Source organism: Monomorium pharaonis, chromosome 6 (genome assembly GCF_013373865.1).
Source record: "Monomorium pharaonis isolate MP-MQ-018 chromosome 6, ASM1337386v2, whole genome shotgun sequence".
Classification (NCBI taxonomy): Eukaryota; Metazoa; Arthropoda; class Insecta; order Hymenoptera; family Formicidae; genus Monomorium; species Monomorium pharaonis.
This window is the reverse complement of record NC_050472.1, coordinates 2,987,440-3,012,837: the sequence shown is the minus strand read 5'-3', so window position 1 is coordinate 3,012,837 and position 25,398 is coordinate 2,987,440. Positions and strand designations below refer to the sequence as shown.

At 39.4% G+C, this 25,398-nt stretch overlaps 4 protein-coding genes and 4 non-coding genes across 11 annotated transcripts in view; 7 read left to right on the top strand and 1 right to left on the bottom strand.

Annotated features, from left to right (window-relative positions):
• Positions 1-100: 100 nt before the first annotated feature.
• The window catches only part of LOC105830770, a 115,068-nt gene continuing 89,770 nt past the window's right edge, over positions 101-25,398 (top strand). The window contains exons 1-3 of one of the 2 annotated variants that reach the window (XM_036288773.1): positions 101-2,536; positions 2,666-2,849; positions 3,142-3,192. Coding sequence is in view for 1 of the 2 variants with exons in the window: in XM_036288772.1 (XP_036144665.1) it covers positions 3,133-3,192 (60 nt within the window). In the remaining variant the exon portion in view is untranslated. The other variant, XM_036288772.1, reaches the window with a different exon arrangement.
• Positions 3,221-8,332, bottom strand: LOC105834003 (WD repeat-containing protein 35). Of its 2 annotated transcripts, none has more exons than XM_028191247.2 (2): positions 8,203-8,332; positions 3,221-8,030 (listed from the first exon to the last, which is right to left on the bottom strand). In XM_028191247.2, the coding sequence occupies exon 2, from the start codon at positions 7,975-7,977 to the stop codon at positions 4,435-4,437; it is 3,543 nt and encodes a 1,180-aa protein (XP_028047048.2). In that variant the 5' UTR covers positions 7,978-8,030; positions 8,203-8,332; the 3' UTR covers positions 3,221-4,434. The 2 variants fall into 2 exon arrangements, with proteins under 2 accessions (XP_028047048.2, XP_036144668.1); XM_036288775.1 differs by lacking the exon at positions 8,203-8,332 and having other exon boundaries at positions 3,221-7,362; positions 7,470-7,628.
• On the top strand, positions 8,724-13,043 carry LOC105834005 (kinesin-like protein costa). 2 transcript variants are annotated; one of them, XR_004963800.1, is made up of 3 exons: positions 8,724-9,010; positions 9,168-12,618; positions 12,936-13,043. XR_004963800.1 is itself a non-coding variant. In XM_036288777.1 (2 exons), the coding sequence occupies exon 2, from the start codon at positions 9,208-9,210 to the stop codon at positions 11,749-11,751; it is 2,544 nt and encodes an 847-aa protein (XP_036144670.1). In that variant the 5' UTR covers positions 8,724-9,010; positions 9,168-9,207; the 3' UTR covers positions 11,752-12,781. The 2 variants fall into 2 exon arrangements, 1 of the variants encoding a protein (XP_036144670.1); XM_036288777.1 differs by lacking the exon at positions 12,936-13,043 and having other exon boundaries at positions 9,168-12,781.
• Trnav-cac lies at positions 15,873-15,945 on the top strand. The gene has a single exon. It is a non-coding gene; the product is annotated as a tRNA-Val (tRNA).
• On the top strand, positions 16,307-16,428 carry Trnal-caa. The gene is made up of 2 exons: positions 16,307-16,344; positions 16,384-16,428. It is a non-coding gene; the product is annotated as a tRNA-Leu (tRNA).
• On the top strand, positions 16,717-16,837 carry Trnal-caa. Its single transcript has 2 exons — positions 16,717-16,754; positions 16,793-16,837. It is a non-coding gene; the product is annotated as a tRNA-Leu (tRNA).
• On the top strand, positions 17,302-17,373 carry Trnae-cuc. The gene has a single exon. It is a non-coding gene; the product is annotated as a tRNA-Glu (tRNA).
• On the top strand, positions 17,578-21,989 carry LOC105830769 (odorant receptor Or1). The gene is made up of 6 exons (XM_012670309.3): positions 17,578-18,277; positions 18,478-18,770; positions 19,561-20,183; positions 20,255-20,359; positions 20,718-20,876; positions 21,696-21,989. Exons 1-6 carry the CDS (start codon positions 18,201-18,203, stop codon positions 21,759-21,761), a joined length of 1,323 nt encoding a protein of 440 aa, XP_012525763.1. The 5' UTR covers positions 17,578-18,200; the 3' UTR covers positions 21,762-21,989.

Sequence of the window (25,398 nt, the reverse complement as noted above, 5' to 3'; positions counted from 1 at the left end):
TAATTATTTAAAAATGATCGAATTACAAAGGGGAAAATGATCGTAAGTTTTTTTTTAACTTTCTTTCGCGTCTCGTCAAGAAAAAATGTTTTGAAAAATAATTTCATTAAAAAATGTTATATATATTAATTAAGGACATTATCGCTTCTTAATATCGGGCTCAAATTTGATTTTAGGTTAACATTTACGATATTACACGTACATACATAAAATTTACGATCGACTCGCCGGAAATGTTACATGCGAGTAAGATGGCGTTACGATATATTAAACCTGTTGCTTTTCTTATGCTATCTCTGTATAAAGATAGCTAGGAAGAACTATAACGTAACCAGTCTATACGCTTAACGCCAGCTTCCGTTTATCAAATGCGTTTATTTTCGTCGCACAAGATTAATAAGAAAATTTAGGATATACTCACCGATGCGCCGACGGTGGTGCAATTAAGTTTTCGGCATCACGGAGATGGCTCTCGATTTGTGTGCGTGCCCCGCGTGTCCCTCACCGCCGAAACCATCTTGGTGCTGGCGGCCGAAAGCTTGCACCACTGTGCTCCGAAAATGGACGTTAGAGATGCCCTTCTAGACTTCGTCGTCGTCGTTTCTGTAGTCTCCTCGCTGCATGCTCGCAAGGCAACACTTACGAAACACGATATACTTTTCGCTCGTGTACACGGAAACGCGACTAAGCGGCAACGAAGATGATTGACTCTCGAGCTTGCATTCGCGAGATATCTACGATGCGTCGATATCCTTCGTTGCGTAGTAGACATCTAGATTATGCGATTTATCTGTACTAGAATCGTAATGAGGGGAGCTCGGGGAACACAAAACGCGCCCGAACTAGTCGTCACAACGCGATGATCGCCATTAAACACAATTAAACACTCCCGAAATGAAACGACCGACGACCGTTGCTCCTCCGATTGAAAGATCTCGAACGGCGACAACTTCATACCGACGCCGCGCACAAGTACAATGTGAGTCAACGAGAATCGGATGAGTCATCTGAAAATAATAGACACACTTGTGATACTGCGATATGATTTGCGTAAGTTAAATGGCCGTTATTAAATACGTTATTGCATTCTATTAATTAATCAATTAATTAGTTCAACACGATCCACTTCATTGCATATGTGCATAAATCGCCCAATATTCAACGACTCACGTACTATTATTATACTGCGAGCTCCTTGCCGTACTCCGAACACACTCACGCATACCGCGCTCCATCTACCGATGGGCCGTCGTACACTCGTCACTCGACCGTGTTCAGTGTGAGTCCAGCACAGCTCCTGGCGCGAAAGCGACAATCAAATGGCTCTCAAATTAATGAACAATCGGACCGTGACCAAGCAGCTCGAGTTCGTTCGTCCAAAAATAATTATCGCTTGTTAAGTAAACATCGCGACGAAACGTTAATTTAATACTCCGTTTCTTCTCTCGTTCCGAATTGGATTAATGGAGTGCAATATCTTATCGGCTGTTTAATAATCGACACTTGCATCTCGCGCTGGAGTCGTAGGCGATCTCGAGTGTACTAATTTTCGGACGATTCTATTGGCTGCCGACTTCTATTGGCTCGCATTGTAACCGTCCGCGTAGCGTCGGTATGAAGTTGTCGACGTTCCAGTCTCTCGTCAAAGGGGCAACGTAAAACGCACTGGTTTTTCATCTCGCGAGGTTCAGTCACGATTTTCGTATTACGACAATTAGCTCGATCGCGAATGCCTTATGAGCATGATGAGGCAAGAGCGAAGTGAGACTGCAACGAACCCGGGGAAGCGTCTGATTCGTTGGTAGGTCGTCGTCAAGGTTATTCGCCAGACGCCGGGCAAGTGCCGGGCAATAAGTATACCATATATCGTGAATATTTCATTATCGGCCGTCTGATTTACGCTCTCGAGTTGCATCGCGAGCAATCAGTGCAGTATTATCGGATGATTCGGTAAATTCTTGATCGGTCGTTGACTTGACTCGCGTTGTTTCGCGCGGCGACGCGACGGTATGAAGTTGGCGTCGTCGAGTCTCTCGTCGAAGATGCGTCGTTCACGTACCAGACGCTCCTCGTTTCGCGAGTGTTCGTTCGCGATTTTCGTATCACGGCAATTGGTTCGATCGCGAATGCCTTGTGAGCATGAGGCAAGGGCGAAGTAAGACGACGACGAAGCCGGGGAGGCGTCAGATTCGCTGGCAGGTCGTCATCAAGGTCATGTTGGCAAGGCACGGAGCAAGCGCGTAATAACCGTACATATACGTGAATATTTTGTTATCGGCCGTTTGATTTACGCTCTCGAGTCGCATCGCAAGTGACCAGTGCATTATTTTCGGACGATTCGCTCGATTCTCGCTGACCACCGACCTGATTCGCGTTGTTCCCGTGCGCGGCGTCGGTATGAAGTTACCGACCTTCAAAGGAGCAACGGTCAACGGTCGTTTCATTTCGGGAGTGTTTAATCGCGATCGTCGCGTTGTGTTCGAGCGCGTTTCGTGTTTCGAATTCCGAGCCTCCCCGCATTCCGATTCTAATACAGGTAAGTTGCACGGAACATTTGCTACGCGACGAAAAACCAATACTTCGGCATGTTCGCGAATAACACGAATCGAGAGTCAATCATCCTCGCCAACTATAGTTTAGCTAATCGTATGTTTTTGTATTTCAGTGAAGAATAAATTGTGTTTCGCGAGTGTTGCTGCCTTAATTGCGAGTATGCAGCGAGGGACTAAACGATGTTTTTGCGAAAGCAGTATTACATCGAGAGAGTTTTACGGAATTGACAATCCGGACAGCTTCAGGGGAGGAGGAGGCTTGGGGAAGGCATCGGGCATCGGCGGAGCAACTTTGCGGTAATTAATTTTTATTTAAAAAATTAATCTTTATTTCGTATTTATTCTTGAATTATATCATGTTATTTTGTTTCATAATGATTCAAATGAGAAGCAGAAGTAAAATATGAAATTGTATAAAAATTTATTCCTGCGTTGTTCTCTTTTCTTGAACATGGAATAATTATTCTAATAAATGTTTAATTGAATGATGAATAAAAAATTTGATGGTGTCGCGCGCGTAAGAATTATCCTTTGAATTGTTGATTCGTTTCAGCATTGTTTTAATACGAATCTCATATTTATGTTACAGAATCAACGTAGCTACGTGGCAGTTATAACTCCGCTGTTGCGCACAGGACTAGTAAGTGAATTAATTTTTAATTTTTTTATTTGGGTGATTGACAGTTTAAAATAAGAGTTTAACGAGAAATTTAATATGACATAAAAAGACAAAAGAAATGATTCCTCTTGTTATAAAAGATTTTGTCATATCAAATTATATTTTTATTAAACTAGATTATATCAAATTACATAAATAATTATATATATTCTTTATATTTCTACAACACATTTTGTAAGGAAGCAAAGATGTATAAGTTTTCAATTTAATATCAAATATCTGCATTATAATAATTACATCTTTTTTATCTTCATATAAATATGTAATTAACAGTTCATCTTCATATGAATTTATAATTAATAAGTGATTATATCACTATACGTTTTTTAAACAAAGGAAATAACGTTATACAATAACGGTAATAACAAGTTATCAATTATTAGATCTAAAATAAAAATCTCTAATTGCATAACTGCAATATCAAAACTACGTAACAAACTATTCACACTTGCATAAACTTTGCAAGCATGACAAAATTAATGAGATCCCACTCGTTAAAGACTCATTACGTTCTGGACGGAATAGCAGATGTGCATAGTCACAATGTAATGCACATGCAATGGCAAATCGCTTAAATTAGATTCTCATTAGATTGCATTTTGCCGTTTAGTCTAGATATATTTACTTTAACATAAAATCGAGCTTCCAATCTGTCTATATGCTTTTTCATTTCAATGAAAACCTATTGCTGATTAATATTGATACCATACTGGCATACAAGTACAATATAATATCATGTAAAATAAAATGAAAGGTAAAATATATGGAAATAAAAATAAGCACTCATCGTTAAAAATTGATGAAAATCCTATTTACATACGAGATTATAGTAAAAAATATTTATAGCCCGCACAAGGGAAAAAATTGCACGTTATTTTAAAAAGTAAATAGATCAATAATTCTTGTTAACGTTCCAATATTTCCAGTTATTCAATATTAAGGCACGAATATGTAACGGCTTTTCATTTGTTATTTAAATTTTACATTTTAAATTACCTTCATAATTAATTCACATTTGATTAATGTTGAATTTACGTTTCCTAAACATTTCATAAAATAAAACTGAATTTCGTTTGTCAAATATTTCATAAAATAAAACTGAATATTAATTTTTTACTCACTATACAATTATTAAAATATAAAGCTCGCTATTTAATTTTGGCAAGTAAAAGTGCAACAGATTGCTAAATTACTCAATGTAATCTACATATACGTGATAGTGCTGTGACACAAGGGACAGGCATTTATATTAACAACGTCGCGTTCCGTTGCGACGTGATGCCGGCAAACCGTGCAGATCCACGCGATGCTGAGATTCATCAGCGGTTTGCCTGAAACGATGCAAGCTGGAAATCTGGTCGAGCAATTCGGGCACGCGATGCACCAGTCAGGCACCAGGGTCTCGCAGTTTACGCACTCTGCCTTATTATTGCGGGAGTCCTTCGGGGTGTGCTTCGTGAAGATGTCCACCGCCAATTCCTCGTACTCCTCCTTCTTTGTCTCTGAGATCGTCTCGAGTCCTTCCAATTTTATGAAGGCCTTTGAACAAGTGGCGAACGCGTGGTTAACGGCGCTCGCCAGCGCCAATAGGCAGTATATATCTTCTACTTCCAGTATATCCTCGTAATCTCTCAATCGCAAGGTGGTCTTCATTGCAGCATCAAAATTACCGTCGTATAACTGTCTATGCGCGAGCAGGAGGAAGTGATACGCCTCGGCCCCTCGCCAGGCATTCTCTATGATCTTGGTGTCCTCGTTGCTTTCACTGAGACCCATGACGACGTTGCTGCGGCCGCCTTTTATCGCCGGAACGCTGTTGATATGGTCCTCGATCAGCAACGCTGCCAGAACGTATATCTTTTTCACGCGTAGAGGGTGCGACTTGGACTTGGCTTGCTCCTCGGCAAGATGAAGTAATAATTTAGCCGCTTCCAAGTTATAGTTAGCTTTCTTGTACAACTCGATCGCCTGTAGACGTTTGCCGTTTGACAACAGATGATTGGCGTATTTGTTCAGCAATTCGCCGATCTGTGCCATCTTGTAAGTCTTCGCTAGCTCGACGGCTTGATCCCAGTGATTCAGACGCACACACGTATCCACGGCCAGCTTTACATCACCGTATTTAATGTAAGCCGTTACCGCCTGCGAGCACATTCCTACCGATGCCAGCATCCTCGCTACCGTCTTCAAGATGGGACTCTTGTCCGGTAGCAGATCCACGGTTGCTGCGAGCTGAATGAAATCTTCTAGTTTGTAATAGCACTGAATGAGTCTTTCCAAGTTTCTGCCCTTCTCGTAATACTCTTTCGCGTTCTCCCAATTTTGTCTCTCGGCGAAGTAATCACCGATCTTGTTGTATGCGTGCTCCATCTGTTTGTCCGAGCCACCGATGCCCATCTTCATCAGCTGCACAACTCGAAAATAATCGCCCAACTTCTGACGCAGCGCGACTGCCAGATCTCTTCTGTCCATGTCCAAGTACAGCTTTTCGGCTTCGTCATAGTTGCCGAGAAACGCCGCGACCTCGGCCTTCTTCAGCTGATCGTTGTGCACATTCTGCAGACGCTTGATAAATTGTATACCCAAATAATCCGTGCAGCGCACCATGGCGTTTTCCGCTGTTTCCAAGTCCAGTTTCGTCAACGCTGACTCGGCCAGTAAACGCCAGAGACGCGGATGTGGATTGTCCTGGATAAAATTGTTGGCCTCCCTGAGACCGACTTTGGCTAGCAGCTCCCTCGTATCTCTCAGAGATTTTACTTCCAAGTCCACGATCAAATCCTTTCGCACATCATCGGCCTTCAGCATGAGATCATCCAATAAAACGCAACGTATCTCCAAATCTTGAAACGAACAAATATATCCGGAGCAAGCTATAGGCTCCTCGGGATCCAGTCCTCTCAAAACGTACATCCTGGTTTTCTCCATAATCGCCAGGAGCAAGGGATTATCTCGCGCCCAGCACATGGCCCACACGTCCTTTCTCTCAAACTTGGATATATCCTCGCCCGTGTCTCCGTCTCGCGAATCTGGCGCCTTCTGAGGATCCAGATCCAACATAGTGAGTATACCGTTGGCATCCAGAATGGAAACGCGCGTGGAATCGCAATTAATGGCGATTCTATGGAGTTTGCACGCGGTATTATATCGGTTCACGAGCGTTATCTGTGGCAGGGAGTACCGCTGAATCATCCCCGAATCCCGTCCGACCAAGAGAACCTTTTCGGTGGCGTAAACGCAGGAAATCGGATCCATGGTCGCCTTCGTGTTAATGGGCGTCTCGAACGCGCCGTCTTTATCCAAATCCTGAATGACTTCGGTTACGCCGGTTGGCGTCTCGTCCACGTGATAGATCTTGTACTTGCGCATCCTGCTCGGATGTAGCATCGAAGTGCGAGGAGCGCGAAAATTCCACACCAGGAAATTATTCTTGGACGCGGCCACGACCATATTGGCGGTCATGGTGAGATACAACGGCTCCAGATCCAGAAACTTGGAGTCTATCGGTGTAGCGATAGTGTTGCAGACAAGGAGGGCAAATTGCTCGATGGCTTGAGTCGGGTCATTTTTCACAGAGAGCACGCAATGCTCCCCGTACGAGGCCATCGATATCAGGGATCTCACATACTTAGTGCAACACGTGTTGCTGCTTGTATTCCAGAACGTCACGCAAGTGCCGTCCTTGCCGATCTTCTCGTTCGTGAAAACTACTGTGTTGCTGAAGTACGTCCATTTGTAATCTAGACGGATATTTGCAAAGTATATATGAGAGTCGACGGACAGAGCGACGCGTAGGGAACCTTTTTCCCAGGTGCAACATGTCACTTCTCGTCCTGGTACCTTCAGAGTCCTCATGTGCTCGCCGAACGGCGTGTAAAATTGTATAACGTTCGTATCTTTTGTTTCCCCGTTATTGAGCATAGGCATCATGCCCGTTATTCCCAAGAGAGAGCCACAGCTGTTCCAGTTGCACCACGAGATAGTCACTCCTGTCTCCAACATGATCGGATTGTCATCACTCGTATCCCGCATCAATACTACCCTACCATTGCGATAACAAATGGCCAGAGTAGGACAGTCCATAGCGACGTAACCGTTTCTTCCGTCGTACCACTGCAGTGCCACTATGGTCTGATATAAAGAAGTGTTTGAGGGAATGTTTAATTTTGTCAGAAACACGCCTTGATTGTTGTAGAGATGAAGCTCTCCATTTTTTAAACCAAACAGTAGTAGCTTACCATCCGGGGACCACTGCACAGCTGACAGGGACACATTTTTCAATTCCTTGCCCCAGATTCTGTTGCCGTCGACAGAACCGACGATCACTGCTCCGTCTTCGTAGACTATGCATATCTTTTGACCGTCGCAGCTCCACGCCATGCCTCTCACTACAGACTTGTTGCGATTGTTTATCATCTCTTCATACCATGAACCCTTATATAACATCCAGACGATAATGACGCCATTCTGATCGCTCGAAGTAAGCTTCTGGTGCTCTTCATTCCACGTCACCACCTGAACGTGCCCGTTGTGACCCTCCAAGGGTTGGTTCATGCTCAGATTGCTCGCCGCGGCCAAGCCTCGGGATTTTCCACCGCTGTTTGAGCCATCAGAATCTACTCGCAGCACTTTCAAAAGACCGTCCTCTCCTCCCACTGCAATGTATCCATCTTTCTGATTCCATGCTATGCAGTTTAATCGAAAGTTGTTCGGTATGGAGATCTTCTTGCTCAGATAAACAAACATTTCTGGTTTATGTCAGTCACCCAGGGGATCTTTCACAAAATTGACGTAAAGCTCTGAAATCAAAGTATTTGATTTATGATAAACTGTGTAAGTTTGTGATGAAAACAAACAAATAATTTTTAGGCAAAAGACAGTGTTACAGTTACAAAAGTATAACCAAACGATTTACAGGCAAAGGTTAGAAGCCAAAAGACATATTTTTACAGAATAATAATTTTAACTCACATAGTTCCGCGTGACTGCAAGAAAGCGAGTTTTTTACCATGTTTTATTGCAGAAAGTAACATTCAAAGCGAGCTGTCAAAATTGTCATCAATTGTCATGTTTTTGATACAAGCACTTGTCAAGTTTACCTTAGCAACGAGAACGACATACCTAGTAACGCGAGATGCCATCTAGTCTTTGTCGACGAGAGTTGCGATTTATCATTGATCGATCAATGTATTTTCTGCATTTAAAAGTCTATTAGCTGCTAAACATCCGGTACCCCTTGATTATTACGATTAATTTATGTCTTAAGACATTGAATATAACCCGTTTTCTAGTTATTAGAATTAGAATTAGAATAATTTAAAAAAGTTATAATTATAATATAAAATTATAATCGTCAGAATAGCGTATTACCTGCTGGAGATGTTCCTTGACATGCTACATAATGGTACACATTTTGTACACAAAGAGGCGCTAGTGAACTCGTTTCGAGTTCAAGAGTCAAGAGATTCAACTGCGGAGTAATGCAGCTGCGGAGTGTGATCCTAACGTATACGCAACTTCGTATATTGGCGCTGTATAAGATTTTTCGTCGACGTTAATTGACAATATTGACATTGATTTCCGTCGAACCTGCTAAAAGCAAGCTCGCTTGCCATGAAGACGAGACACATAATCGCACGATCGCTAAACTGTGACTTTTATTCACGTAATCACGAGACACATTAGAACGTAATATGCGTTGCGACTCTTTCGCGAGACAAAGAATTCTGCAGCATGGTTCTGAAACATGGGAAATTCCGATAGGTTAGATATCTCACTTGTAAGTACTCTCTTTAAGTACTATTATTTCGTTGGATCTCATTTTTATATAATCTAACATTTTGTTGGAGCGAATAGCTTAATGTAGGATAACTTTTACATGCTGCTATGGTTGCATCTAATTAAGACGAATGACAGAACGGAAATGACATTTGTAGGTGCATATTGGCTCGTATTCGAGCGGACGAGGCTTGTAAAATGATGCATTACAGTCCATGGGTTCAACATCAGCCGATATTAAGTCATCATTGCTGTGCGCCATACATTGACACAATGCCATCCTACCAAGATCATGATCACGAGCGTCATCAGTTAACCGAGGAGGAGACTGAGCAAGCTGGCGAGGAGGCACATGACACAATGACGCCTGCTACGTCTGGTGAACGTGGTTCTAGCGCAGATCTATTTAGATTGGAGTTTGCGGCGTCTCAGTGGTCCAAGTTAGTTTCCAATGCGGAAGGTTTGTTTACAAAGCTCATGACGAGTAATGTCTTGCCGCACACTGATCAGGATCAGATTGAACAATGGCTGTGCATGAAGCAGGAGTACGAGGAATGTATAGCCAGTGATGAGAGCACTAGTTTGCAAGGATATACAGAAAATGCCAGACGTTCACTAGAACGCATTGAGGAAGTGACCGAGACCGATGAAAAAACGGACGAATCTGCAAATCAAACAAAACTTAAGCTCAATTGCGCCTCCAGTTCGGAGAGCGAATTATCCGAAGTTGATGATGACGAGGACGACGACGAGGAGGAAGATGACGAGGAGGAAGATGACGATCAAAGCGACGTGAGTTCGGAAAATCCAGATTTTCTAGAGAAGTTGGATGAATGCATGAACAAGTTTAAGATAGAGACGGATAGAATTGTCGATTCTACAAAGGATGATTTCAGAGAGGCGAACATTGAGATTATATCGCCGGTAGGGAGATCCGTAAATAATAATTATGTACCGGTGTCTCGTCCAATACCGATAAGAAATCCAAATTCCAGGCGAAACTCAATGTTACCTGGTTCGGATATGTGCAATGAAGTATTAGCTTTTAACGATAGCCTGAAACCTTGCCAAAATCAAATCTTTGAAAATCGTATCTTGGAATATAACAATCCGTACGCGTTGGATAATCGCGAGTCGGAAGTAAACATCAATGATAATGTCGTTAACGACAATTTCGTCGCGATACAAAATGATAATTCACCCGATCTGTTGCTCGATGCCCTCAAGAACACAGAAATATCCGAACCCATCAAGGAGTTGAAGGCTCTAACACTGAATAACGAGGCGAAACAAACGCAGGTGAAGAAAATTCAATCAAATTTAGATGGTGCCCACAAACGTATCGAAGAACTGCAGACGACAATTAAAATTAAGCAACGTTTCATAGCGGATATGATAAAGAATTCCGATACACGCTCCAATGCGAAGCAGAAGTTTCAACGTAAGCGCAGTAAACTGGAAGAGGAATATTACAACACGAGAACACAATTGGCACAAGCGGAAAATGCATCTCTATACAAGGATCTTGATGAAAAGACACACAAGAAAGAAATCGAATTGATGAAAAATATAGCGATACATTATGAGAAACGAATGATGGATATAGATATGATAAAGCAAATAGCGGGTGATTCCGCGAAGAAAGTTTTGGAATTGGAAGCCTCGTTAAATACGTCGAAGAAGCAAATGGACAAATTAAAGCGACAATTAAAGAGAGAAGAGGAACGTAAGAAGCAATTGGAGGACGAACTGGCCAAAGATCAACAGAAGATTCGCGAACTCGAAGAAAAGTACAATTTAACTGCGTCCAAGTTGAAGGAAATGCAATCGGAGAGCGAAGATGAGAAACACAACACGAAATCTAAAACTGATTGTTCGGACAAGATGAAGAACTTGTTAGATGTTAGCGCAAGGATATCTCATTTGGATCACGTTCTGAAAGAGAAATCTATGGATCTGGAGAGAACCGCGGATATGGACGAGAAGGAAGCGTTACGGCATGAGATTAGAAATTTGAGGCGCACTCGAGACTGTTTGGTGGATGAGAAATGCGATTTAGACGAGAAGTTTCAAAAGGAACGAACTCTGACGACAGTCGAGGAACGTAAACTGCTAGAATGCGGTGAGACTATCGAGGCTATCGACGCGATGATCGAGCACAAGAACGAGATGATTTGCGGACGAAAGGACTTCGATGAGAATCAGTCACAGCGCGAGAAGGGCGAGAGAATGCTGACGGAGCGCTTGAAGAAACTCTCTCATGGCGAAATAATTACATTATTTATGAAATACTTCCGCAAGGTGATCGACTTGAAGGAGAGCTCGAAGAGTTTGGAAGTTCAGATAACTGAACTCGAGGCCCACATTGCGAATCAGGATTGGCGGCTGATGGAAGCCGAGAAGCGAATGATCTTACTGCAGCGGCAGTATGAGGACAAGCTGCATCACGTGTTCAGGCACTTTGCGGAGGAGACGAGCAGCTCCGGTTACGAACGATTGGATAAGGATTCCGAACTCGTTAGGTTCAAGAAGGAGAACCGAGCGTTGAAGAAACGGCTGGCGGATGTAGAGGCTCTTCTGAAGGGCACGACGCCACCGCGTGCAGCTAGTCCTCCGTGCAGAATTCTGCAGCAGGAATTGAAACAGATCACGCCGAGTACTCGGTCGACGACCAAAGTAACGAGGCAGCGAAATAAACTGATAATTCAAAAGACGACTGATTGCGACAAAAGGAAAAAATGAGGTATTTTAAGGAGTACCAGCTTTAGTTTTTATTATATATTTATAAATGATTTGAATCTTTTATTATAAATCTTTTATTTATAAGAGGAGATTACTTACTCGTTTTATATGTCACGTTTCCGCGCAATACCTCGTCGCAGGTATTTACGATGGACTGTATAAAAAATTAAGTTTTTTTAAAAATATATAGTCTCTTCTAGATCTTACATAGATTGTAATGTGATAATGGTTTCTCTGCGTCAAGCAATTACCTCTTCTGTATTTTTATAGAATATATATATATGTGTATATTGATATTTTATAGATATATTCAGTACTTTTGTTTATTAGGCAAATTGAAAATAAGTTTGACGATAAGTGTACTCATTAAGAGACGTATTCTTGGATATGAATTTAACTGCATGCAATTTACTCATATTGTATTTATTACAGGGCATAGTTCCAAGGTTATATAATTTAACATCTAGATGTAATATCTACGGAAATCCTCGTTCGCGCTCGAGAGCGTATTTGCATGCCACTCGTAACATGTTATTATTTCAGCAATTGATGTAGCAAGTGTCATCTTGACGAAATAATAAGATATGATCGCTTCGTTCTGGTTTATGCGACAGGAAAGCTTAGAGGTTTGCTGCGAGCCTCGTGTATAGTGATGCTCAATTGTTATACATTAAGCTGTGTATATTCTCTTAAATTTCACAAGCAGGTGGCTTTTGGATGACGACGGATGTAGTCAGGAAATTACATCGTTAAAATTGAGCTATTAAAAAATGTAGCGATTAATAGTTATGAGCCTGATTAGGATATGTTAGGATTTATGCAACACAATGGACTGCTCAGTCGTATTTCCTGAATACATCAAGAAAAGTACGCATATTTCTCGCATTTCCGCGATTACTTGCGGCTAATTAGTATTGTTCGTATATTTCAAATATATTTGAAAAAAATGATTGATCTCTGTATTACTAACTCTCGCACTATCGACATTATGCTAGTAAACATATAAAAATATATGATGAATTTATATATATATGAATTTATTTTTGTATTTTATTACGTTACGTTTCGAAATTTATATAATGTGAATATAATTTTATATAATATAGATTTATATATATATATATATATATATGTAAAATATAATTAAAATTTTTTGTATTATAAAAAATGTTTGATTTTTTCAGCTAAGCGAGAGTTAAACGAGAGTTAACATGAGTTAGGCGTAGAATACTGTTATTTAGCATCATGATGATTCGACATTACCATGACACTGGCTTGATTAAGATAGAATCGGTCCATTTCTGACATATAATTTATTGTAATTTTGTAAATAAATGAAATATATTATGTAACTTCTTTTTAGCTTTCTACCAATAGATTATCCCCAGGGCATGTTGATAATCTGTAAGCAAGAGTTTGTTGCAAAATTACATTTTTCTCTTACATATACTTGAAAGTTGGCTTTCGTAGATTAAATTATCTAAAAAGCGCTTTTCACAGGTTGAGTGCGGCCTACGTGACCGAGGATGAAATAGATTTATACGTTTAACTTTCTAAATCGGAATAAATCCTATCACATGACCTTTTGGTAATACAACTATATACGAATGTTTTTTTTTATTCGAATATTGGACATTGCGAGAGAGATGGATGTTGCTATTCAATCAATGAAAATTAAAATAAAATTACTTCTCTTATCAAATTTTCGTTAAAGAAACGTCAAATCCGTGTCAATCCGTGACCGAGCACGGTAAGTTTCGCGTTATACCTGTCCGTGATTATAAAGCGTTTCAAGGTGTTATCGGAGTCGAAGCGGTGAATAAATGGGAATATAAATGGGCATCCGCATCATCAATATCCGCCAAGGGTGACGGAGTCGTACCACCGCATTCGAACGAGCCTGTGCAAATGCGCGTGCGTTGCACAACGTTATCGGTATCAGCATCGTCGTCCCAAATTCTCGCCCGCTAAGTGGCGAGAGGTATGTATTTCACGGTACGATACCCACGAATTGGTTGCCGCGTTGGTTATCTTGAAGATGCGCGTAATCTCGACGACGCGGAGTTTGGTACTTGATGACTGCGCACTGATCCGCGACCAACCGTAGTGCCTTGGCACCGTTACGATGCTCGAATGCTGCAGCAGGTCGATACAGATTTCGGGGAAATCGGAGACACGGGTTTGCTGCAGCACCGGACAATAGTAATTTTCGATGCATCCCGATCAATTTCATCTCACGAGAAGTAATGACTTTTACAAGGTGCGACCCGCATTTCACTTCCGCATCGTTCTTAATTTACGAGGAAGCACGTGGGCCGAATTCTTTCGTATTTAATAAATAAAAGCCTGTACCGTAATCCAAATGTTTTTATAGGAACAAGTCGTCCACTGACTTTCTATGCTTATATATATTTTCTCGGCTTCTTTTTTCTCTTGCGCTCCTAAAGTCCTGATTCTGGCGATAAATTTGTGACTCAACGGCTGCACGACCAGCTGCTGTTAATTAAATTATATCGATGCGGAGTTATTTTTTATAGAGAAATATGTATTTTCGAGAAATGTTTAAATATATTATATATATTGAAGTTATACGATTTTTTTCAGCTGTTATTGAACGATATGCGTACTTTATAGTTACACTCAAATACATTGAATATTAGATATTTGATTTCTTTAGCGAGATTATCGGATACCTATTATACGTAATTTAAATTCTTAAATAAGTAATTCTTAAACAAGTCCTCTTTTTCTCTTTGACCAAAATCAGCCGCGGGGAAGGTGCTTCGCAGAAGAGTCATATTAAATGAGTTTCGAGAAAAGGGCGCAGGGGAGAGACAATCGTTGCACCTGGAGTGAAATTTCAGAATAATAGAGGAGAAATTAACGTTCTTTGCGGCTTTTGCACGCGCACGAATCGCTACTTTGCGACGAGATTCACGTAGGCTAATTATTACTTACATGACATAAAAGTTGATACATAAAACACATTCCTTTGTGATTACTGTATGAAAATTTATGTGGGCACATATTTTTTAATATAAAAATTCTAATTGATTATTACAGATTTTTGTTAAAAGTGCTTTCGTTCGTGCCTACTGCAGATTCAAGTACTAACGTGTAGTATTAGCTGCCGTTGATAAAATGTTAAACGAGAAAACGTGAGAAACGTAACGGCGATCAATGAGCCATACCTATGCAGGTACCACGTCAGACTACATCCGAGAGATATGATCCGCGATTTAATCGTTATCGTAACGCGATATCATTGTCCGAGACTGCAAATCTCTGTACCATGACGAAAATCGAGAGAGAAATGCCGTACGAATTCCACAGATCCGTCGAAGCGACGGTGAACAATCTCGATTTAATGTCATGCAGAATTTACAATTCAAAGGATACTGAAATATCTTTGACGTGCCGACCATGCCTCCCTCGTGTTGAATCCCACGGATTTATTTGCGGATATAACAGCACTGCATTTCTTTAAATTGCTGTGCTATCTTGTATTTCTAAAAATTACAGCGTCTTTATGGTTGTAAACTTTATTGTGCTCAAATTTATTTATTAACATCCACTGAAAAAAAAGTAATATATTCAATAAGATATGTTATCGCGGGCTGCCAATTACAGATATACTCAATATAATAATATATGCTATCACAGTATCAACATTGTACTTGCATTAATAGTAAATATTGTATTGAGTATTTTATGTAGTTGGCAGCCCGCAATCACATATGTTATTAGCTATATTGCATTTTTTTCTGTGTATTCTTTATTAATCTATAAATTCTATGTAAATTATATGTATTATTATTATTTATTATTCCCAGCAATCTAGATGTTATTAATTATCGATTATAAAGAGTTTAACATATTAATTTTCCATAAATTATATTTAATTCCTGACATAATACATTTGAATAATATGAGAGAAAAATATTTAAATTATATTTGGAGAGTTATAGACTTTTCTATATATAAAAATTTGGTATAATATATGCGATAATATTATAAAATCTTATTAAAAAAATAATATCATATCGATAAAATTTTACATTATTGGAAAACTTATAGAAACTACACTAGATGTTTCCTATCAAGAACAACGTTTCCCGTAGGTTTCCGTAGTGTAGTGGTTATCACGTGTGCTTCACACGCACAAGGTCCCCGGTTCGATCCCGGGCGGAAACAGTTGTTTTTTTTTTTTGCAATTACGATTTAATTTTTTTATTTAAAAATTGACGTATTCATTAATTTAAATTTATATAATAAATAAGTACAAATTTAAATTGATTTTTATTGTATTTATTAAATCAAACTTATGTTTTATATATATATATATATATATATATAATATTTGTAAGTTATATAATTTGGAAAAATAACAAAACTATTTATATTTTTAATGCGTATCTATAAAACGACACATACACACACACACACATGTATAATAAAAAAAATTATTAATTTATAATCTGAGTGCGGATATTAATAAATAATATAAATACATATAAAGTACTGAATACTCATCTGAGGGAAGACGAGTTCAATTGTCAGGATGGCCGAGCGGTCTAAGGCGCCAGACTCAAGGTTCATACCTTCTTGGTTCAAGACCGAGTTTTCCGGGCTTTCTGGTCCTCTCTGAGGGCGTGGGTTCGAATCCCACTTCTGACATATTTTTTGCTTGAAAAAACGCCGTAAATGAACAATACAATGGAAAATAATTAATTAAATTATTTACAAGCTTATACAAATTTTTTCTCAATACAGAACTTTAATCCCATATATTTTGTAAATGAAAGATTATTTTATGAAATTTATGGCAAATATAATTTATTTGTGTACACATTTTGTCAAACATTTTATGATATTTATTTGTATGTACTCTACTTTAAATAAATTTAACATGTGTATTTTAGCATGTGCGTTTCATCTGCATTATTAAGAGACTTCTCGTCAATTGTCAGGATGGCCGAGCGGTCTAAGGCGCCAGACTCAAGGTTCACGCCTTCTCGGTTCAATACCGGGTTTCTGGGCTTTCTGGTCCTCTCTGAGGGCGTGGGTTCGAATCCCACTTCTGACAAATTTTTTGTCTATTGTTATAAGCTTTGTAATTACTTAGTTTTATTTTTGTATCAGAAATTAATAATTATAACGCTCGAAGCACCGCAAACCATACGTTATTTGAACTTTCCTGGTTCGAATCTCGGCACCGGATATATTTTTTACTTTTTAAAAAACTTTTTTTTTTTCATTATTTACGTGGTTATTGTGTGCAGTATAGTAACTACTGTTATAATTATTTATAATATTACTTTTATATTTGTGAATATAAAATATAAGAATAATTTTCCATTTATTACTAACAGTTTCCAAGAGAATTTTTACATGATTGCTGTGAGATATCATTATAGTTATCTAACTATGGTACCATGTTTAAAGGTATAAATAATATATAAAAATATGAATTATATATAAATTTATTGTAATAATATGCAATAGCTAACCATTTTGTAAGATAGAAGAAAGATGCCCCATCTTCCGTGATCCGGTATGGTCTAGTGGCTAGGATACCTGGCTCTCACCCAGGAGGCTCGGGTTCGATTCCCGGTACCGGAAATTTTTTGTCAAATTATTTTTTAATACCCACATTGCAACTCCATAATTATTCTTTAATTTTTATTCAATTTTATAATTATATAATAGCAAATTAAATAAAAAAACAAATAAGAAAATATATAAAAACAAAAATAATTAACAATAAATAAAAGTAAATATATCAGAGCAAAAGTTAAAGCATTTAAAAACAAATTTAAAAAGTTAATTACCTTGATATCTAAGTCTCAATAATAATTGTTTAATTATAAAAATTTCTCAACAATTTTTTCTCGTTCTAGCATCAACAATAAATCACGATGTCGTTACAATCGTAAAACAACTGACAGTACTGCGGTAATGGAATCGTCTTATAGCAAAACACACATTGTTAAATTTTCAATCGAATCGACTCTCCATAAGTGGAAAACGACAGATCGTTTTATACCGCTTGTGAATGAGCAGTTTGATAAATTGTTTCTATATTGGTCTCTTATACCAGATAAAGTACCAGACGCTTGGGAATGAAACGAATCGCGGGATTGCAGCGGCATTGTAATTACCGCCATTTACTTAAATTATTGGCGTGGTGGAAGAAACGCCGCAAAGAGCGAGTGTCTATAATTCGAGGAAAAAAGGACAGCAGTACAATCTGCGCCCGGTTTATCATGAGCAATTTTCTTTAGCGCAACCCGGGGGAGAATGGATTCAAACGACCCTCGATAATGAGTACTTTGATGTAGACAATACGTCGCTCGAGGAATCGCACCCACGCGACGCAGGTGACCTCCCATGCCCTATACGCAGCGCGTCCTTTATCGTCGCCGTGGACACGAAACGGAGTAGCAGGGATGACACGGGGAACGACGACTGGCCGCAGTTTGGAACAGTTCCGGAAGTTGAGCGCTCTACATCTTACCTATCTAAAGTGAGAACTGCTGTAGATCTTATCGCGCGTGGGCGTGACTTGACTGATTCATTTATCATCTCAGAAGATTGTATTGCATCTCGTTACATTTTATAAATGTACACTCGTATCTGCGCACACCATTTGCGCAATTCCCGAGTCGATTTAAATTAATTTTCCTGTACTATATCATCTTTTTCTCTTATAACAATTTTACGCAGGTATATTGGCTTATGGGCCGAATTCGACTCGAATTCATCTAGGTTTCTGAGATATCTGTATCACGTGTACAACAAATTTATCCTAGCGGTCATACTTGTCTTTATGGTGACTCTATTCGCTGATATTTGCTTGAGTTTCGACGACCTGTCGATCGTCACGGACGACGGCTGCATCTTCGCCGGGATCGTCGTCGTATTCTTCAAGGTGATGATCTTCCAAACTCGCCGTGAGCAGATCGTACGATTGCTCCATGAAACTATTGACGGCTGCAATCGACTCTGCAAGTTTCCCAGTAAGTAAAATTATCAACATTCATGTGATTAACATTAAAATGTGCAAGATTGATGTAACAAAAGAATCCAAGAATTATCGATCATTTTTAGACAAAATGTTATTTAGTTATTTTAGGTATTGCCTAATTTTACCATCGGCGATATCATTTTTATATCTATTTGTTGACATATCTATGTTACCATTTATAGCCGTTTTTAATCAAATATTTAATTGTTTTAATCTCTGTGGAAGAGTGAAATATCATGTAAATGGCTTTATATGTCAAGTCATATAAATATGTATAGCCTCTGTTAAGCAAACACGGTGACAGGACGGCGCGTAATTTTATGTTTTAATGAGCGACTCGCACGTCGAAAGGGACACTGCGAAAGGGCCATCGTAGCTCATCGACTTCTCCGTTAATTCAGGACCACTCGAAGAATTTTTCCCGCCGGTCTCTGCTCAGACCTCGCGACGTATCTCCCCTTGACACGCGATTAAGGATCTACGCGACTCATTCACGCAGAATTACTCGGCAGTTTGCATAATCACACCTGATACATGCATCCGCGACACGTGACGTTTCTTTGAAATCCCATATCAAGTTTCGCTAATTGTAATATCGCGTTGCGAAACGTGCCGTAAGACGCAAAGATGCCAATATTATATATTGACTGTGAAAAGTATATTGATTGATTTCCTCTCGAATCGCTGCTTCTTAATCCGAAGCTTTTCTGTTCTCAATTGCCAGACGCGATTATGGTCGACTGATATTTATGATTATGATTTTAAATTATTTATTTGATCAGTTGGCGACGAAGGCGAAATCGTGGACAAATATCTGCTGATCTCCCGCGTGACCTTCTACGGGTTTAGCACCTTGGCCTTCTTCCTCGTGATCTCTCTGCTGTTCGTCGTGCCCGTGGAGGATGGGGAGCTTCCAATCAGAGCGCGGTACCCCTTCAATACGACCGTGTATCCGTGGCACGGGATCGGCTTCTTCGTCGAGGCTTGTACCGTCTCCGTCGGCTTGACCGCCATCATCGGGATAGACAGCCTTCTCACCAATCTATGCAATCTGTTTCTCGTGCAGCTCGAGATCTTAAACACGCATTTTAAGAACTGTGGCAACGACCGCCAGCACGACGCGACGCCAAACGGTATCGATAAGCGAGACAATTCAGGTACCACCAGTAGAAACGTTTGTTACGAAGTATCTCTTACGTTTGAGGCCAACTGCGGAAAGGATAATTATGTTCCGGACGCGATTCGCCGTGGCGACTTCAGCGTGCGGTTCGGGCGATCCATCCGCAATCATCAACGCCTGCTCGCCGTAATATGCGACTTCAACAAGATCTTCAGCGCCGGGATGTTCGTTCAGATAGTCTCGAGCACCTCAATGATTTGCCTAACCGGCTTCCAAGCTGTCTTGGTAAGTCGTGATAAGTCAAAGTGCCAAGTTACGATCAGATCGTGATCAGAGCCTCGCTTTGTTTCGAGCAGGTTATAGGCCAGAACAGCAACATCCTCAAGTTTATGGTATACTTGATGGCGGCCCTTTCGCAGCTCTTCTATTTCTGTTGGATAGGAAACGAAGTATTGTACCAGGTGCGATCACGTTCCGCAGCAATACTCGCTTTACTCTAATAGCACTATTTAGTAATTTACCGTTACTTGAAGTCACGTGACATGATTTTTTTTTTTTTAACATCTGATATGCAATTTCGAAATTACATTCCGAATTCGATACGATATTAAAGATAGAAACATTATACGAGACACTTTTATTTCCATCTATACTTAATTATATACTGCTAATTTAAAAAAGCCGTGTTTACTTAATTTATTTAATACAATGTACAAAAAATTAGAACCTATAATTAAGGCAATATTAATTGGATTTATAACTGGATAATATAGTAATTAAAGCGAATTTCCGTATTACGCTGGATTTACAATTTTACAGAGCGCATTGTTGACGCAAAACCAATGGCTTTCGAAATGGGATGAAGAGCTTTCCGCCAAAACTGGTCGTTTATTAATACTGTCTCTAATATTTTCGAAGAAAGCGGTGAAGCTGAAAGCAGGTGTATTCTTCGCCTTATCCATGGAGACGTATACCTCGGTGAGTGCATCTTTAAAAAATGCAACGCCAATCTATCGTATCCTCGAACCGGTTGAATACCATGTGGTACTTCTGGTAAACGCGCGATGGAAAAGTATTAAGTGAGATGGTAGTAATTAAAACGAAATTAAAGGACAGCACTCGGTAAGCAAGATTGAATTTATAGGAGCGTATTTCTCTCACGATCTCGCGAACTTTCCAACGAGATTCGACTCAACGAAATGCTGGCAAAAATATAATTCACGCGAGTTAGATAATTCAGAAAGTTTCATCAGAAAGTTAATTATTTTCGTATCGACGCATTTTTTGCCATTCCATAAGCGCGCCGATTCCGCTTCTTTTCGCCCGTGGCAAGCTGATGCCGATAGTCATAAGCACATCGAGATGAAAAAGGTATGCCGGATGTGGATGATACTTTTCATAAGAGTTGAGAGAAAACACAAAGAGCAAAACGCACCTCTAGCACTTGCAGAGAGGCGAACCATGTTCTCCGCCCATCCTTCGCGAACAACCGCATATTAAATCGATGGTCGCGCAATTGTCTGATGCAACAAAATGCCTAGAGACACCATCGAGGTACGAAGTCTTAATGGCCGAGCACTGGCTCGTTCTAAAGATTTTCCCGTGTATGAAGTGACTTGAATTATTACACCTACGATATGTGATTCAAATAATTTGGAGCTCAAGTAATGTTTTGATTAATTGTTGCACAGATTTTCCAGTAGATTTTTTTCGATGCGCTCGCGAATTATGTTGTTTATCGCTCGCGATTGAATCATGGAAGATCGATCGATGATTTATCGTGAATTTTTCGTATAGATCCTGAAAGGCTCGTACTCCTTCTTCGCTCTGTTGAGCACCATGCACTTGGAAGACGATCAGTGAATCTGACAACCCTTCGGCTCTAGTTACCGTAGAACAACGTCTGTGGTCGACTATTTCCTTGCAAAGCATATTGGAGATTAGATGGCAATAAGGTTGAAAACCGAACTACAACGTGTACGTCAATGATCCAGAACAAAATGGGTGCCATTATTGTTATGAGGTTTGTATAAAGTGTCTGGAGTATGTTGTTGAACTTTGTCGAATAAAGTCGAAGTACAAATAAAAAAACGACTGTTTCAGTGGGGGCATGATGTAAGCCGTAAAAATTAAAGATAAAATTATTTTACACGCGAAAAGAACTGTTTTGCTAAAAAATTAAAAAATTTAGCTGGCTACATAATAATTAAATAATTTTAAGCGCGAAGTTTAAGTATAAAAATGCTGCAGAGAATTTAACAATCAGTTTAAACATTTTATATAATTATTTTAATGGTCTAACAAAATTATTTTCAAATAATATATTCAACTAAATTATTAGATTCTTTAGCAAAATCGTTCTTCCATGCAATTATATTAATTTATTAATTAGAATTATACTAAAGCATATTTTAGAATTAATAACTAAAATATGCTTAAACTGAAAATATATATATTATAATTAAGCACAAATTAATAACAGCACTTTCGTAGCTAATTGTTGTAGCCGATCAATTTATCGAAATACCATCGTTATCGAGGTAGAATATGATAAGTCCCAAATTTATAATAAAGCGATAATGCGATAAGTTACGGAGGAGCGGCGATGAATTCTTTGTAGTTTATTGTCACTTGGGCAAATCAAATCGGCGAATGGTTATACAGAAAACATGGGGATATCTTGATCCGCCGGCTCTGGTCAGTACTAGAATCACCGTAAGAGTCGTGGAACAGGTTGGCAACGGCTTTTACGATTATGGGTCCTCCGAAAACAGGATTTCTATTCTCGGGCCGGTGCAACCAGGCTACAACCAGGCGACGACCTGGCCAACCAATTGCAATCGTAACCGCCGCCGGTTGCGACGCATCGGAGTGAAATATCAGATTGATCGTGATCAAGATACAATTCGGGGTGCAAATCGAGCGCCAGATGTACCTCACGCTTCATAAATAGACGCACAGGAAGAAAACGATTGCGAGCATTTTTTATGTGATCTCTGATTATCTCGCGGATTATCGGTAAATCACAAGTACTACTGAGATGTTTTTTAAACGATACATATCTATATTTGTCTCTTATCATTATTCTCTGTAAGAAACGGTTGTCGAACGAGTAAAAACTGATAACTCTCCTTAGCTTGGAGAAGTGTCTCATAACAAACGGAAGAAATTTGTATATAAATACAACGATCGATCTAACCCAAGCGTTTCTCACTTTTTTCTTGAACATTTAGTAATGATAAATTGCGACGAGGTTAAAGGGATTCTTGCAATCGGAAATGTGGATTTCACATAATTCACGCCGCGATCGGCCTCGCGATCTCTGAGACAAAAATCGGAAATGATACCGGCTTTCTTATCGCGGTCCCGTTAGTTAATTTATCTTGCTTTTCTTAAAGTGGACCTTATATTTTCAATCATCCATCAATCGAATGCCTCGCAAGTGTGCATCATAAAATATTAATAAATGGCGATCGGATAGTTTACCGGATTAAGAGATACCGGCATAATTGCACGCGTACAAGATCATTAATGTTTGCTCACCGCAATATTAGATTTTTAATTAACCTCATTAAAGCCACTCGGCGCGCGTGCGTAAATAATCGTCGATTGTAATGCGCTTAATTAAGTATTCGTGATAGCCGATCGCGCGGAGTCGTTTCTGCGACTTGTTGATAAATAATGGTAATGATAATTTGAAGAAATCGTGCAGAGATCCCCTAAGGTACAAAACCGCTTTATTCTCGGCTTGCAAATAAGGCGCGCGCGGACGGTATCGGACAGAGAGATCTGCACGACGATCCCAAAGCGCGCGAGACTGGTGAAATCCCGAAAATCCTGTTTTCATCTCTACGATTTTAATTTACAGGCTCAAGGTTGTTATTCAACCTCTCGGAATAATAGGTATTTCTTAAAAAATCTGTATTTACATTCAAATAGATCAAAATTGTAATGTCTTCTCGAAATCATTGAATGGACTACATGTCTTAAGACAGACATTAGACTGCTTTGCTTTAGTGGAGTCAAAAATTGAAGTTAAGTACCCTAATCGCTGGGACACGCTCGTTTGCGAAATTTTTTTCCTTTCGTTTCCGTCTCGATCTCGCGGACTCACCTTCGAGCTACTTATCGATCTGATAGCGGCAACTAAATTGTATCGTTAAAAACCAAGACATACTGAACACCAACCCTCCTTTATCACGCACATCAATATATCGCCTCGTGGCTAAGTGGTAAATTAAGTGCTGGTAGCCCGCGGCGTTTCCGACGAGGGCAATTAGCGAGCCTGATTATCATCTGTTTCCAATCGGGTGGAGTTTTCGCGAGAGCTCTCGCGAGTTCGCAGCTCCAACGAGAAGATTGCCCGCGGATAATACCACGGGATACACGGGGCGATTATAATATTATGAATGCAACGGAAAGAGAGAGAAATCTGTGCGTGCCCCGGAGGGAAAAGCTGGCCGCGATTCATTTTTCTCGACGCGCCTGAAAAGCTATGATGCACGACACGTTCTCGAGATCAAGAGTCGATCAGCACACGGATTTGCTAGTCTTCCCGTTTCACGGACATTTGTTGCGACATTTTACGTGGTGCATTATGCGATTTATAACTTTTTTTTATATGATATTTTAAACATTAAATTTATTATTAAGATTTTCCAAAATATTATGTATTTCTTGGAAACATTTTTTGGGATATAATAGCATTGTTGGAATTTGCGTTATATGCAGATGTTGAAAATCAATACAGCCGCGCGATGTTTAATTCTGCGAAAACACGAAAGGTGCAAGCTGCATAACGTTGGCCAATTATCGTGAACGATGACGTTGATATATTGGCGCGACCGTCTGCTAAGTTGCTTGAGACATTGCCCATTTAATACGATCAATATAAATATTTCGGTTAACATTTTCGTGCCACCGTGTGCAATTAAAATGTAAATCGACGACGCGAAAGTGCAACTCATTCTCTTCATTATTTATCGACAAGTCAATACTACAATTGTGAAATATATAGATATTAATTCAATGATTAGGTAGCGTCGATAAATGAAGAACACAGATTCAAAGGCAGAAGAAAACGAGCCGTTTTGCAATACGTTAACTTTGATTTACGAAGTACGGAACGCATACGACTCTAATTTGGTCTTAAATGACCGTACCATAAATTAAATTGAATATCCTACTTAAAGATTCTAATAAATTAAATTGAATATCCTACTTAAAGATTCTAATAAATTAAATTGAATATCCTACTTAAAGATTCTAATAAAATACTTCTGGTGCTCAAGCATTGATATTAATTTTAGAGAATTGTTGACATTTTAGGATCTACGTATAATAACAAAAGCAATAAAGAGCAATTGAATCAGGAAAATGTTTTACATGTTTTACATATCTGAACTAAAAAAACGTGATCGATCAAATGTGTTAGGACTTTAACATTCATTTCGATGGGTTTCGTCTATGTACATACATTTCAGATTTCGTGCGACCTTAC

Excerpts from the sequence above, each read along its gene's own strand:
- LOC105834005 (XM_036288777.1), top strand. The coding sequence starts at position 9,208 with ATGATGCATTACAGTCCATGGGTTCAACATCAGCCGATATTAAGTCAT.
- LOC105830769 (XM_012670309.3), top strand. The coding sequence starts at position 18,201 with ATGACACGGGGAACGACGACTGGCCGCAGTTTGGAACAGTTCCGGAAG. Across the intron at positions 18,278-18,477 it reads CTACATCTTACCTATCTAAA|GTATATTGGCTTATGGGCCG; the intron begins GTGAGAACTGCT and ends AATTTTACGCAG. Across the intron at positions 20,877-21,695 it reads CCATGGAGACGTATACCTCG|ATCCTGAAAGGCTCGTACTC; the intron begins GTGAGTGCATCT and ends TTTTTCGTATAG.
- LOC105834003 (XM_028191247.2), bottom strand. The coding sequence starts at position 7,977 with ATGTTTGTTTATCTGAGCAAGAAGATCTCCATACCGAACAACTTTCGA.